This window comes from Tamandua tetradactyla, chromosome 11 (genome assembly GCF_023851605.1).
Source record: "Tamandua tetradactyla isolate mTamTet1 chromosome 11, mTamTet1.pri, whole genome shotgun sequence".
NCBI lineage: Eukaryota > Metazoa > Chordata > Mammalia > Pilosa > Myrmecophagidae > Tamandua > Tamandua tetradactyla.
The window spans coordinates 33,419,545-33,433,768 of record NC_135337.1 but is presented as its reverse complement, the minus strand read 5'-3'; the positions used below and the strand labels follow the sequence as shown (position 1 = coordinate 33,433,768).

The 14,224-nt window shown below is 33.5% G+C and overlaps 1 protein-coding gene across 11 annotated transcripts in view; it reads right to left on the bottom strand.

The window, feature by feature from the left end:
* Positions 1–14,224, bottom strand: part of ZNF644 (zinc finger protein 644) — a 98,777-nt gene that overhangs the window by 19,020 nt on the left and 65,533 nt on the right. For 7 of the 11 annotated variants that reach the window (XM_077120303.1, XM_077120305.1, XM_077120304.1 and 4 more), the window contains 2 exons: positions 1,567–4,604; positions 667–1,272 (listed from right to left, as the gene is read on the bottom strand). The exons of the other annotated variants lie outside the window; for them this stretch is intronic. In XM_077120303.1, the coding sequence (XP_076976418.1) occupies positions 667–1,272; positions 1,567–4,604 (3,644 nt within the window). The remainder of the gene's footprint in view (positions 1–666; positions 1,273–1,566; positions 4,605–14,224) is intronic. 11 annotated transcript variants of the gene reach the window in all.

Sequence of the window (14,224 nt, the reverse complement as noted above, 5' to 3'; positions counted from 1 at the left end):
AGCACTAAGCTAAGTCATCTGTTCTGTTCCATCACAACGTTACCTAAAATTTAAAACGCCAAACAAATATATTTTATACATACAATGGTACTCTAAAACCTAACTATTCCACAATATGAGGAACTGGAGTGGAAGCAATTTCTTTGACTTAAACACAACATATAACAGACACCAATCCATTCAGTTCAAAAAGTCTGTTTTGCTTTACCTAAGCAGTGTAAAAACCAATAGCTAAATTTTGAGATTATCACCTTGCAGCATTGGCAAACGTATGACAGAGGTCTGCCTTTTTGGTAATGTTATGCTTTTGAACAAAACCAACCTCCCATCCATGAACCACCATCGCCCCTCCCCGGCCACAGCAAATTTCATTTTTATAGACCAGCTTTCTCGTTAGTTTTGCTTTTGTTCTCACCTTATATTCTGACCAAAAATTGAGGCACAGAGAACTCAATGCTGATGAGCATCAACTGACTCAGTGCTGATGAGCATCAACTGATACGTCGTATAAAAATAGCAGTATAGTAACCATTCCCGTACTCTGCAAAAAGAGCAGCTTAAAGGAAAAGATTCTGAAAGTATTTTCTACAAATTTTCCATTAAAATAAGCATAATCAAACTGTGTTTAAATTACACATGCTAACATAGTCACACATGTCCTCTTACCTGAGTGCATAGTCAAGTCCATTTTTTGTGGCTGATACATCAACGGACTGTCTTCATTTAATGGAAGAACACATTTTTGAACAAATCTCTTTCTTGCAGTTTGATTATGGGTCTTTTGAGGAGAAATAACAGAATTCCTTTCTTCTCCCATTCTTTTATTTTTAAGAAGTTCTATCAGTGTAAGAGACTGATTTTTTTTCCCACTGGACAGTTCTGGTTTTGTTTCATCACATTCATTTAGGAAACTCAATCCTTCTTCCTCTGATGCAGACACTGATATAGCTTCAGTCTTTAGGCCATTATGGTATGCTTCGAGAGGTATAACATTTTGAGATAAAAAGTCATCACTTGATGCAAGTTTTTGAGCTACAAATGGTCTGGGAATAATACGACGACTATTCAATGCCTTTAAGATCTTTTCATATTTTTCTTCATTTTGCATCATCTCATTCAATACACAGATTGGAGACTTGTGAGCATCCCATTTGGTTTTTCCAAGTCTTTTCAGGTGGCCTCTAACATGATTTGATAATCCAATTTTAGTATCAAACCAACCGCCACACAGCTGACAAGTGTGTTCAGAAGTGGTTTCAGACTTCTCTATAGCTACAAAAAAAATTTTTTAAGAGTAATATCAGCAATTTTTTTTGGGGGGGGTATATGGTCCAGGAATCGAACCCGAGTCTCCTGCATGGAAGGCGAGCATTCTACCACTGAACTATACCCATGCACCCTAACCACCCATGCACCCTTCAGCAATTTTTATTAACTGACCATCCTAAACCCGGTTAATTCTGAAATATGCATTATGATTCTAATAAAAAAAATTCAAACAAAACATTAAAATCCTCTGCATTTGAACACAGACATGTTAACCCAAAATTACCCATGAGAACTTACCTTTTCTAACTCGCTTAACAGGCGTCCCTGTGCCAGCTCTTTTGAAATGCTGCATTTTGTCACTTGTGGCTATTTGTTCTGGAGAAACAACATGACGGGCTTCATAACTTAATCCTGCTCTGTGAAGATGTCCCCGGACATGATTTGACAATCCAACACCTGTTTCAAATGTTGCTGGACAATAAGGACAAGATTTCTTCTCAAGAGACAAATCAGTCCAATGAAAAACAGAACCATGCTTTGACAATGAAGTTTCTGTATTTTCTAAATGCTGAGGATCATGTATTTCATGCAAAAAGTTATTAGTTCCAGCATCTTCATAATATTCAAAATAAAAGCCATCATTTTGATCATAGCTAAGGGTAGTATCTTCTCCAGGCTCCTGACTTTCCACCTTGCTTTTAAATAAAGGAAACAAGTTCACATGTTCTTGATTAATATCATTATAGGTTTCATCTTCTATTGCCTGTGTAGTGTAGTCACCTAGTTCAACATTGTCCCAGGAACTTTCATCTTCTGTTTCATAGCTATCTTTCTTTTCAGCAGAATTAAGTTTCTGCAAAACAACAACAGTCATTTTATGCAAAAAATCAGGATAGCTATCCAATTCTTCTCCTCCAACTGAACTTTCCTTCTTAGATTCCTTAACTACTCTTTTTACAGCTACACGCCTGTGGTCTTTGAAGCTTTCTGGCCTTTTGGTGTCAAGGTTATTAGAAGCTGCAATATAACTATTATTGTGAGAATCACTTGATGATGAATATAAATGTAAAGAATTTAATGAACTAACTTCTTTTTTGAAATGCAGAGGATATGATTCACCTGATTTTTTTATCATCCTGTAGTTTTCATATTTGTGTTTATATGAATAGTTGCTATTCGTCTTGACATTAGATTTTTCTTTTGCTGCTTGATGAAAATACTTAGGTTTTTGGTCAGTGCTGTTTTTACTCATAACAGTCTTGTGAGGAGAACTGTTTTGATTGCACACATTTACACCTGACTGGGTGATGCTTTTCCGAGCTTTTTGAATTCTATGTGGCCGCTTATGGAATTTTGAAAAATTACTTGACTGTGAGGTGGCTCCAAATGTTCGCTTTACATCTTGTTTTAAAGCAGAGTTCTTTGGAAATGTGGTTGACTGTTGTTTAATTAATGGTTTAGTGCTATCAATATCTACAGGCTCTTCAAGAATGTCACTTTTTCTTTTATCAAGTCCAAGAGGACTACCAAATGAATCAATGCATGACGGTGAATGTAAGTATTCCATGTGTTTTTTTAAAATACTTCTGGCTGAAGTAGTAAAAGGACACATCTTACATATATAGGTAGTTGGTTTTTTGGATGACCCTGTAACAGAGTCTTTAATGAAAGTCTTTTTTTGCGGTTTTCTCTGGGATATATCAGAACTGACCACAGGGCATTTTACCACTGCTCCATGGGCAATGCCTCGATGGCATTCCAATTCATTTTCTGTCACTGCCATGAAATTACACTCTTCACAGCAGTAGTACCTTTTATCTTTTTCATGGGTTTTAGCATGTTGCACAAATGTTTTAGGGCAATTGGTACCAAACACACACTGAGGACACTGTAATCGTGCACTTCTCCCTTCATCCTGAAGTTCTTTCAGTTCACGAATTTCCTCCATCAACTTCTGCCTTCTTTCTTGGTGAATAATCATATGCTTGAGAAGTGAGTTGCGATCTCGAAATGTCCGTCCACATTCTCTACAAGCATACGGCCTTGGGACATTAAGATGGCGAAAATGACTATTTCCATCTAAATGATACATCATATGCCTGTGGAGGTGCTTTTTCTCCCTAAAATTCACATTGCACTTTGTACAGGGGTAGAATGCTGGCTCTTCGGTGCTGAAAGTGGCAGGTGACTCAGAATCGCTCTCTTCACATTTCTTTTTTAAGGTATTTGAAAGAAAAGTGCTAGTATGAACAGGTGAACTGTCTTCTCTACACTTATCTGAGTTATAAATTAGATGTTGAAAAGCATCCATAGATTCCAAGTCTTCATCAGCTGATTCAGGCTTCACTTTTGATAATGTGTATTTCTGCGAGTCTACTGCTTGTGGTTCTTCATTCTGTTCTGAAAAGTTTGCATCTAGCATTTTTGATTTACTGGGTAGACAATTAGAATCACTAAAGCAATCCTCAGTATAACGGGTTATCTTGCTTACGTCCATTTTTCTCTTTCTCTTTTTTTCTTGACCTCCTTTAGAGTGAACTGGAGCTTTATCCACACTGTCTTCATTAGTCATAAGAAACTGAATGAACTCTTCTTGGGGATCCCAGTTTGTATCATTTTCTGACCTAAATTCATCTGTACCTGAGGAAATTCCTGTTAATGTATTGACACAATCATCTTTTACTAATACATCTTCACTATCTTTACCCACCTCTACTTGATTTATTAAAGTGCCATCTGACTTTATACTACTCCCTACAGAATTTTGAATGTCACAACCAACCGAAGCAGAGGTAGGTAGTTTTTTAATGGAATGGGCTGGATTCTTAGCATGTGCTACATCTGATAACAAAAATAAAACTTGGTGTTGACTTGCTTTCTGGGGTGTAGACAGCTGAAGATCAGCTGTTACCTTCAAGGTTGAACAAGATTCTGCTGTTGGCTGATCCACAGATTGTCCAGTGGTTAATGAAACACTGCCTTTATTCATATTAGAAGTCTTAGTTAAGGAGGAGTGTGAAACTGGTCCATTAACAGCAACTCCTTTAGGCAAGATAAAGTTTTCACTAGAATCAGTAGGAGGACCAGCATGTATAAATAGAGGAGACTGGCCTCCACTTAAGGCTTTTTCAGATTTGTCCTTTGACAATTCTTCAGGCAGAGTCAACGTATTATTTTTCTGAAATGATGGCTGACAATCTTTTGGTTTATGAACTCCACTCTCCTTTTCTGAGATAAAACTGTTGTCATCTAGGAGTTCTTCTTTAGCACCAGTAATATCGGTGTTTATCTTCAAATCATCCATGTTGTTGGCAAGCCCATTTAACACATTTAGTCTAGAAAATGGAAAAAAGAATTAGATTTGCAATGAAAGAAAAATATTATTAAATCGTGTATGGAGAACAGAAAGCATACATTTTTATTAACTTAATTTTCTACTTTTTATATTGGGATGCTAATAATTTTCTTAGAATGAAGAAACACTTAAAAACTTGAAACATTTTTAAAGTGTCACTAAGGCTCATTTTTTCTTTCTGTTAGGCAACAACAACCCAACATTGCATATATACAAAACATCTAGGTAAAAGTGACACACACACAACTCACACAGCATAAACGAGTATTTTACAGAGGGAAAAATCCTTTAAACTCTCATATACAGAGACAGCTACTAAGGAGAAAATTATCTCACAGATGCAGATTTATTAGAGGTAGCCACTAGTTATAAGCCACTTATAACTAGTGGCTGCCTCTAATAAATTTACAATTTAGAACAGTCTAAATTGTAGAACATTGCAGAGATGTAAAGTTTTGCCTCTTAAAAGTTTATTCCTGGAGGAAGATAATAAAATGTCATTTGGCAAAGGACCCTATCTGAATGAACATTTTTTTCAATGTCAATGGCTTACATATGAAATAGTGATTTTCATTTTAAAAAATTTAAGAATGCTTTGCTTTATATGTTTAACATTTCTAAATATTCAACAAAAATTTTATGATGAAACATCATAAATATGTTTTAGCTTATCCATGTAAAATGTAGATATGGTTTCTAAATATTTTTGATAATACATTTAATCACTGTAACACAACAGAATATTCTAAAAGTAAAGGAGACTTCTAGAAATTTGGGAGGCATACACACCATGCTTGTAATAACGATCTCTACTATAAAGAGTTATCTTGTACAGTCTGTATTCCATCAGCGCCAATTACCCATTATCTTACCCTGTTTCTAACTCCTGCTGACTAGATACAAAAACTCAAAAATGGACAGCACAATAATACCTAATTGTAAAGTAATCATGTTAAAATACTGAATGAAGCTGCATCCGAGCTATAGGTTTTTGTTTTGTTTTGTTTTGTTTGTTTTGTTCTTATTATTATTACTTTTATTTTTTTTCCTCTATATTAACATTCTATATCTTTTTCGGTTATATTGCTAGTTCTTCTAAACCGATGCAAATGTACTAAGAAACGATGATCATGCATCTATGTGATGATGTTAAGAATTACTGATTGCATATGTAGAATGGTATGATTTCTTAAAAAAAAAAAAAAGGTCAGCACAATACTGCCTAATTGTAATGTAATTATGTTGGAACGCTGAATGAAGCTACATCTGAGCTATAGTTTTTTGTTTTTTTTTTTCTCTTATATATTTTTGTACTTTTTATTTTTATTTTTGTTTTCTCTCTGTGTTATCACTTTACTTCTTTTTCTGTTGTCGTGCTATTTCTTTCTCTAAATCAATGCATATGTACTGAGAAATGATGACCATACACCTATGTGATGATATTAAGAATTACTGATTGCATATGTAGAATGGAATGATTTCTAAATGTTGTGTTAGTTAAATTTTTTTAATTAATAAAAAAAGAAAAAAAAGGAAAAAAAAAGAGTTATCTTGTACTCTTTTCATATTCTGCTGTTAGAAATGGTCATTTTGTACTGGATTTGCTTGTCTCCTTAGAAGAACGTAAGCTCTTTGTGGGCAGTGACTGTAACCTAGTCACCTTATAGCTCTAGAAATTAGCTTAGTGCTTGGCATGGGTACTCAGGTAATATTCATTGAATAAAGGACAGAATAAATGTTGACTGAATAAAAATACAAGAGCAAAATCAAAATAAAAGTTCCTCAAGTAAAAGAAAGATAGTCTTTCTATGAAAGAGGAAACCCATTCAAATAACACATGGTCCTTCACAGTTCTGATTTTGTGACTCAGTAATTGTAGTAAGGCTCTCAAATTATCCAGCAATACTCATGAACAATTTAAAGAACATGCTTTTGGAACCTCAGGTATTAACTATTTGAAGCACTGTCATAAAGTTCCATATTACTTTTGCTTTAGTACATAGTGGTAGGTACAGTTTGTTAATTATCCAAATATTTGCAGAGCCCTCACTATATACCAGGCACTGCAGTAGGTATTAGGCATACAGTAGTAAACAACAGATCAGGCAGCTGCTCTCAGATAAAAAATAAGCCTTCATAACTTTCTTTGATAGTATTTTAAATTTGCAATACTATTTCAGGATAGCAAGAACTTTAATCTTCAAAAATTAAAATACTTTCAATGAAGTCCACTATTTCTACTCTCCTTTATGTAATCAATCCCATAATATGTAAAAATAAATCTAAGTTAAAGAATAAAAGTTTTTTCATTACCTTTTCCTTATTCCATAAATTAGAACAAGTACTTAAATGACATTATTCTACATAATGTATTCTTTTAATAACAAACACTACAAGTAAATAATACAATACCTTTCTTTAGCATTACTATTTATAGGGACAATCATTTCCACACCTCATAGGTCTTAAAATTCTGTTTTGAGACTGGCAGCTTTCCAAAGTAATAAAAATACTTTTAATAAGATCATACTCAAAGATATCACCCCAAAATGGTGCTAATGCAGCACCCAGCAGGAATCTCTACATCACATATACACAAGTTAAAAATGCGCAGCACAAACATGTGTTAAGAAGGAGTGTGCAAATGTCAATGAAAAGAAAAGCAGACTAGATGCTATACTATTATCTATGCCCGAAATTTCTCATTAAATTAGGTAAAAAAGGAAAATGCTTTAACAGCAATAATTTCATAAATCTGAAATGGAAGAATTTTTTTAAAAACTGTTTAAGCCTGAAAGACAGTTACTTTCTGTTCCTATTTATTATAATCACAGAGGTAGACAAATATATGCTCAGTCAATTTGAAAGCCTATATTAGCTTTTCTCAACAGGAAGCAACGTTGCTAACGAAGTGGTAAATTCAGTGTTAATGAGTGGCTTCACTGTTACCACCTCAGAGGTAAAACCTTCCATGTTCCATGTTCCACCCATCTGTTCTGGTGTTAGAGGTTCAGAGATGGAACAGACGCTTCCCATTTAAAGCAACTTCATTGGTACCCCCTGAACAGCAGGGTGACGAACTACGAGAATATCATGTCGACTTGAAGACTGCATCCTCATTATTAGAATGGCTTTATAAGAGCTTTCTCTAAGTTCACATTCTGAAGATACCAAACTGTTTTGCTCAAACACATATAAAAATATATATGTGCACAACGGATCTTTCATCTACAAAACACATTTAGTAAAAAAAAAAAATCAAATTAAATATCGTTAAAATGTAAAATGAAGTGTTTAACAATCACGTTTTCTTTCATATCTACATAATGAAACAGGGCTTACTTGCCCCAAATTAATAATTACCTCTCTGCAGGAATAAGAGAAATTTCTTTTTCTTTTTTTTTTTTTGGCTAAGTGGGAAGACTTTCTTAGCACAATATTAAAAGTCTATCGGTTTAAAAAATATGTAAGAAATTCACTTGGTGAGCTAATATTTTAGCAACAATTAAAAGTTTTACTGTTTACTAATCAGAATGAAATATTTTAACTATCAATTGTTCCAAACACATTTTTTCCTAATAAAAATATTTACGAGCCATAGCTGTTGCACTGAGACACAATGCAGGACATTATTATCAAAATCTGTTGCAATGAATAACTTAGAATTTTTTACAACAATCCTTATTTCCATACATTCACAAGCACTTACATGATATCCAGACAAAAAAGCATTTGACCCATAAGCTAATTTTTCTTGTACCAAATAGCTTTCAACTACCTTCACAGTCTTAACAGTTAAATATAATAACAGAACCATCAATACCAGTTATGCTAATATTACAAAGCATGGGATGGATCTGAAGGGAGGCATTAGTTAAATATTAAAAAGGGAGGCTAATAAATGAAAAAGAAAACTAAAGTTATGCTGTTCAGATTTCCTAAATTTCAATGAACTTGTTCTATCAATTAGGATCATTTTATAAAAAGTTTCAACACCATTACAATGTCCTTCTCCATGTAATCATATATATAACCATGGAATTTTTCCTACATCTGAATTAAAATGTACTTTAAAAAAGATTCACACATGCTATAAAAAGCTGTAAATGGAATTTTAAATCTACATAAAACATATTTCCAGTTTCTAAAAAATCATAATGAGTTCTACAGCTATAACTGCCTGTAGTTATATACCATGAGCTTTAAAAAAGTACAAAGGTCAGATCTGTCTTCAGGATGACAGATCATCACTTATATGCCTCAAGCTACACTTATTGTCTCAGAAATCTCAAACACCAGTATTTTTGCAAACTATCAGCACTTGCTATAACACCCTCACTACACTACATCTTGAGGTTACTACAGAAGAAATGAGGTGATAATTGCATATTAACATAATTATTCTGTAATCCCTCTGAGCAAGCTTCCTAGGTCACTCAGTAATTCAGATTAGCTACAACCTTCCTGTCATCAAATCTATGCTGTCCACTTTCTGTTCATGAATAATTCTTTTTTTGATAGAAAATTAGCTTAATTTCATTCTTTTATGTACATTATTAATTGTATTTATTACAAGTAGGTTAACATTTTGGGGGTACTTCTTACATAATGCCAACCTTTGTCATGCTATATAATTTCACACAAAACTACAGTATGATTTGCCTTCGTTTCACATTAGTTCATTAACAATTACATTACATAGTTATAAATATAACGCTGCCCACTAGCTGAGTTACAGTTAAGACCTTATCAGGTTTTCATAAAACCATGTTCACTTAAATTATCCTTGAGAATATATGACAACTTCAGTTAGAAATATATGAGACTGGTTTAAGAAGAGAAAGCCATTTCAGAACTGCTACTCCAATTGCAAAACAAATCCTAAGTAACTGAAATACTACATCCAAAAACTACTGCAGTATTTAAATCTATATATACTATACAAATGTAAAAAACATGCAGCTAAATCTCACCTAGCCTACAAGTAAAGACAGAGCAAACTGTTATTGTATACCTAAGAACAAGGTATCTTATTATGGATGCCACAGAAAGGAAACACAAAACCATTACAGAACACTCACAAGAGTATCCACCATGAGACTGACTGAAAACTATTCCCACATAGTGAAATGAAAAGAAAATTTGGTTCTGTTCAGATTAACAATTAGCACACACAACTAACAATCTTCAAATGTTTGAAGCTTTGGAGTTTAAGAGGGCAGAACAGAGTCAACGTATTAGAATGCTAAGAAAAACTATAAACAGGAACCATTCAACATTGCAAAGGGTTATTTTATGCAACAGTGTACTTAACAGATTAGGCTGACCATTTGTCCGGAGCGATGGTTGAAAGAATATGGGGTTGGAGATGGATGATTTCCAAGAAACCTTTTCATATGTGCTATATATATTTAACATTAATTTGTATATATGCAAAAAGAAATAATTAGCTAAAAACAGGGGTGAGAACTATATTATAGGACCTTACTTTTTTTTTCTCTAAATTCAAAATTACTCAAAGTAGTCCTTTAGTTAACTTTAATATGCTGATATACTACCTCTTGAACAAAGAAAATATGGCAACGAATGACTAACACACTGAGGACATTACACTATCTGCATCATGAGAACTCTACAGTATAGCAAGGATTATTTTTTATAGGCGATATGAAACGTAAAAATTGTCACTGAGTTTGAACACCTAGAAAACATACAGTAGATTAAGAAGAGAAATAGAAAACAAAAATAAAATATATTGGGCACATACTGTTAGATTATCAATAGCATATGGCACTGCCACGACAAACTACTGATCTATATATGTATTTTTACCACTTATCACAGAATTACATTTAACTTGAATAGATCTGTCCCTAATGCCACATGTCATCTTCATAATTTAATGGCAAGAATATACATATATTAAATCACAGATGACTTAATAAGGTGATTCTTACTACAATGTATATTAAATATTAAACATAACCTGACACATCTCAAGAAGCGGCTATATGTAAACTCCAAAGGCTAACTGGCAAGGAGGATAAAGGAGGGGGGAAGCTACAAAATCATAATTTTGTAGAACCTTACAAAATAACAACAACGAGAATCAACAGTAACAAAAATAAACGGATATTCATTAATCAATCAAAGGTTAATTTCCCCATAAAGGAGTTTGCAATTGGAAGAGACAAGGCAATATATCATAGCTGCAGCCAAAGGAGAGTTTCAAGTCATATTCTGCCTGGTACTGACAGCTTGTTTATGCTGTTTATGCCTTCACACAGAAAAAGATAAGTGATGGCTTCAGCTTTGGTAGGGTAAATGATGCATGTATGTACAATGCATGTTTTTTTAAAAAATGGGTGATAATTTCATCATGTATTTTTTAAACTGATCAAACTTTTGACCATAATTACAAAATTATCAGGTCACTGTCAACATATCTATCCAAATTTTTAACTTAAAAACTTCCAAAGAAATCAAGAAAGCTAACTAAGGTGTATCAAGTCTACATTCCAGAACTAATGTGTCAACTCTGCCCTCCACCACCAGTGAGTACTAACTGCCATATATTGTCATTTTACTTTGGATTTTTCAATGTTTTTTAATCCATGATGGGTTTTCTGTCTTTATGTCCAGTTTTAAGATTTTTTTGTGACTATTAACCCATCATGTCCAATAAGTGTAAAAGAAGTGAGAATGTTAAATGTCCTAGGAAGGCAACACATACAATTATATTAGAAATGAAAAGAGGTATCATAAAATACTCAAAGGAACGAAATAATTATTACATACACATATGGGATTAACTGCTTTATACGTGAAATAATTCTGAAAGGCAAAGAGAATTTCACCATTAAAAAACTATTGTGCCTATACATTTGACAATAATTAAAGAGGTAAGGAGATGAGATAAAAGAAGGATTTTTGAGTACAGAATCAGCATCAATGTCAGATCTCAATTTGTATAATGTTTACTTAGAAAAAGGATAGGAGTTCGTTCAAGTACTTAAAAGCTAACCATTTTCAAAGTACAGCTGATGAAAATTCTACCTTAACATGCATGATTTCACAGGATCAAGACCTTTTATAGTATGTACAACAAAGTTAGTAGTACCATGACTGCAAACGCAAACACTGTGGCTTCGTAGGAATTCCTTATGACAACTGAAGAAATGATTTGTGCCTTAGTAGATTGTCAGTGTAGATGAAACGATTTCATTTTGGGGAAAAGGTGACCAAGAAAACTTGGATCAACATGGAGAATAGTGCCTGGGACATACTAAATGTTATGTTAGTTTCCTTCTAATATTTCAACAATTTTGCTAAGTCTTTCAAATTCAAAATTTCATAGATTCAACCATGTGTAATTTTTAAAAACTTTCATAGATCATAATAGTTAAAATAAAAGTCTGTTACAAAAGCTCCAACAATTCATTTACTAAATCAAATGATTAACTGTATTTAAAAAATAAAAAAACTGTTTATAGTCTAATGGAATTACAACATTATGACACTACAATAAATCATTTCACTAATTTACAATTTCATTTTATTGAAGAGAAGGATTAAGACTGTAAAAAAATGACTTCTAGAATTATGCAATAATCTGTAATGAGTACTTAACCATTCATCTGTATATACACCTTCAAATTCTAGTACGTAAATTCAGACTTAAATATATTCAGATGAGAAACTCTCTTTGAGACATGGAAAAATGAAATAAGACTAATTACTTCCTAAAAATATATTTTTATTACATGTGAACTTTATTGTTGTTGATCTCATTTACTCAACTTACCTTTCTTCTTTTTCTGAAACTGGCAAAAAAAAAAAACCCGAAACCAAAAAACAAACAAAAAAACCCAAGCCCAATTATCTTCAAAAGAAATATATTCCAAGGTAATCACTACAATTATTTTCACTTAGTAGTAAAAATCCAAATACAAGAAATTTGATTTCCTTGACACAAAGTGTATTTATGCATCTGTCCCACACCAGTGGCAAATAACCAACCATCTTGTTTGGATTCAACATTTGAGATGCTAATAAACTTTTACTTATTACATTCTCAGTTTTGGGAGTTTTGTTTACAAAAAACACAGATGTCCATATGATATATGGAAAATGCAAACACTTATAATTAATCAAATGCACAGCACTATTCAAACAACTATGATTAAAAAAGAATTTCCTTTAGATTTATTCAAATAGAAAGAAAACAAAGGCATAGACAAGAGCAGCAATTATGAATCCATACAGTCTTACCAAATGCCTAACTTCCAATAACCCATGAAACTAAAGTGTTATCAATAGTACATTATTGTATTGTGAAAGGTGACTAAAGCATATTTAAAATGGAGATAATTTCAGGGAAATTTTGAATTATTATGTATTAAATTTTAACACATTTAATCAAAACGTATAAATAGTTTTTCTTTTACTTTACTGCTATTTAACTGGAGAAAACTTCTAGTTTGCTAGCTGCTGGAATTCAGTATACTAGAAACAGAATGGTTTTTAAAAGGGGGGATTTAATGAGTTGCTAGTTTACAGTTCTAAGGCCAAGAAAATTGTCTACAAGTCTGTAGAAATGTCCAATCTAAGACATCCATCCAGGGAAAGATACCTTGGTTCAAGAAGGCCGATAAAGTGCAGGGTATCTCTCTCAAATGAGAAGGCACAGGGCAGACACAGTCAGGGCTTCTCTCTCAGCTGGAAGAGCACATGGCGAACACGGCATCATCTGCTAGCTTTCCCTCCTGGCTTCCAGTTTCATGAAGCTCTCCTGGAGGCGTTTTCCTTCTTCATCTCCAAAGATTGTTGGCTGGTGTACTCTCTGCTTCTTGGTGCTGCAGCATTCTCTGCTCTCTCTCAATCTCCCATTCTCCAAATCGTTTCCTCTTTTATAGGACTCCAATAAACCAATCAAGACCCACCCAAATGGGTGGAGACATGTCATCACCTAATCCAGTTTAACAACCACTCTTGACTAAATCACATCATCCAGGGAGATGATCTGATTACAGTTTCAAACACACAGTACTGAATAGGGATTATTCTACATGGCTTTTCTAGGGGGGCATACATCCTTTCAAACCAGCACAAAGACTATACAAAACAAATGCATATAAAAAGCCATCAGTAAATATGTTATATTCCCAATCAGTAACACATGTTATATACAATGTACAGTTTAGAGCAGGTAGAAGACCCTTTAAAATACTAGTCATAAAAATTCAGAAGAGAGAACTTTAACTAAATTTTACTGTGCAGTGCAAAGAGAACCACTCTTTGGAGGCAAATAGACCTGGTCTGAAAAAGTGGCTCTTTAACGTCTAGCTGGGAGCAGTTATTTCACCTTCCCTAAACTTCTGTTGCTTAATCTGTAAAACAGGAATGAAGCCCACTTAAAGGTTTGTGAGGATTAAATAAAACAACCTATTTAAAACATAGCACCATGTCTGGTATTGAGTACTTATTCATTAAAGGTTAATTCTCTACTATCCCTGTCATTGACTTATTTTATGAAATTTTTGCATTGCTCCTGTCCAAAACCAACCTGGGAGGTTAAGTCTCAGAGCTATAGCCAGACTA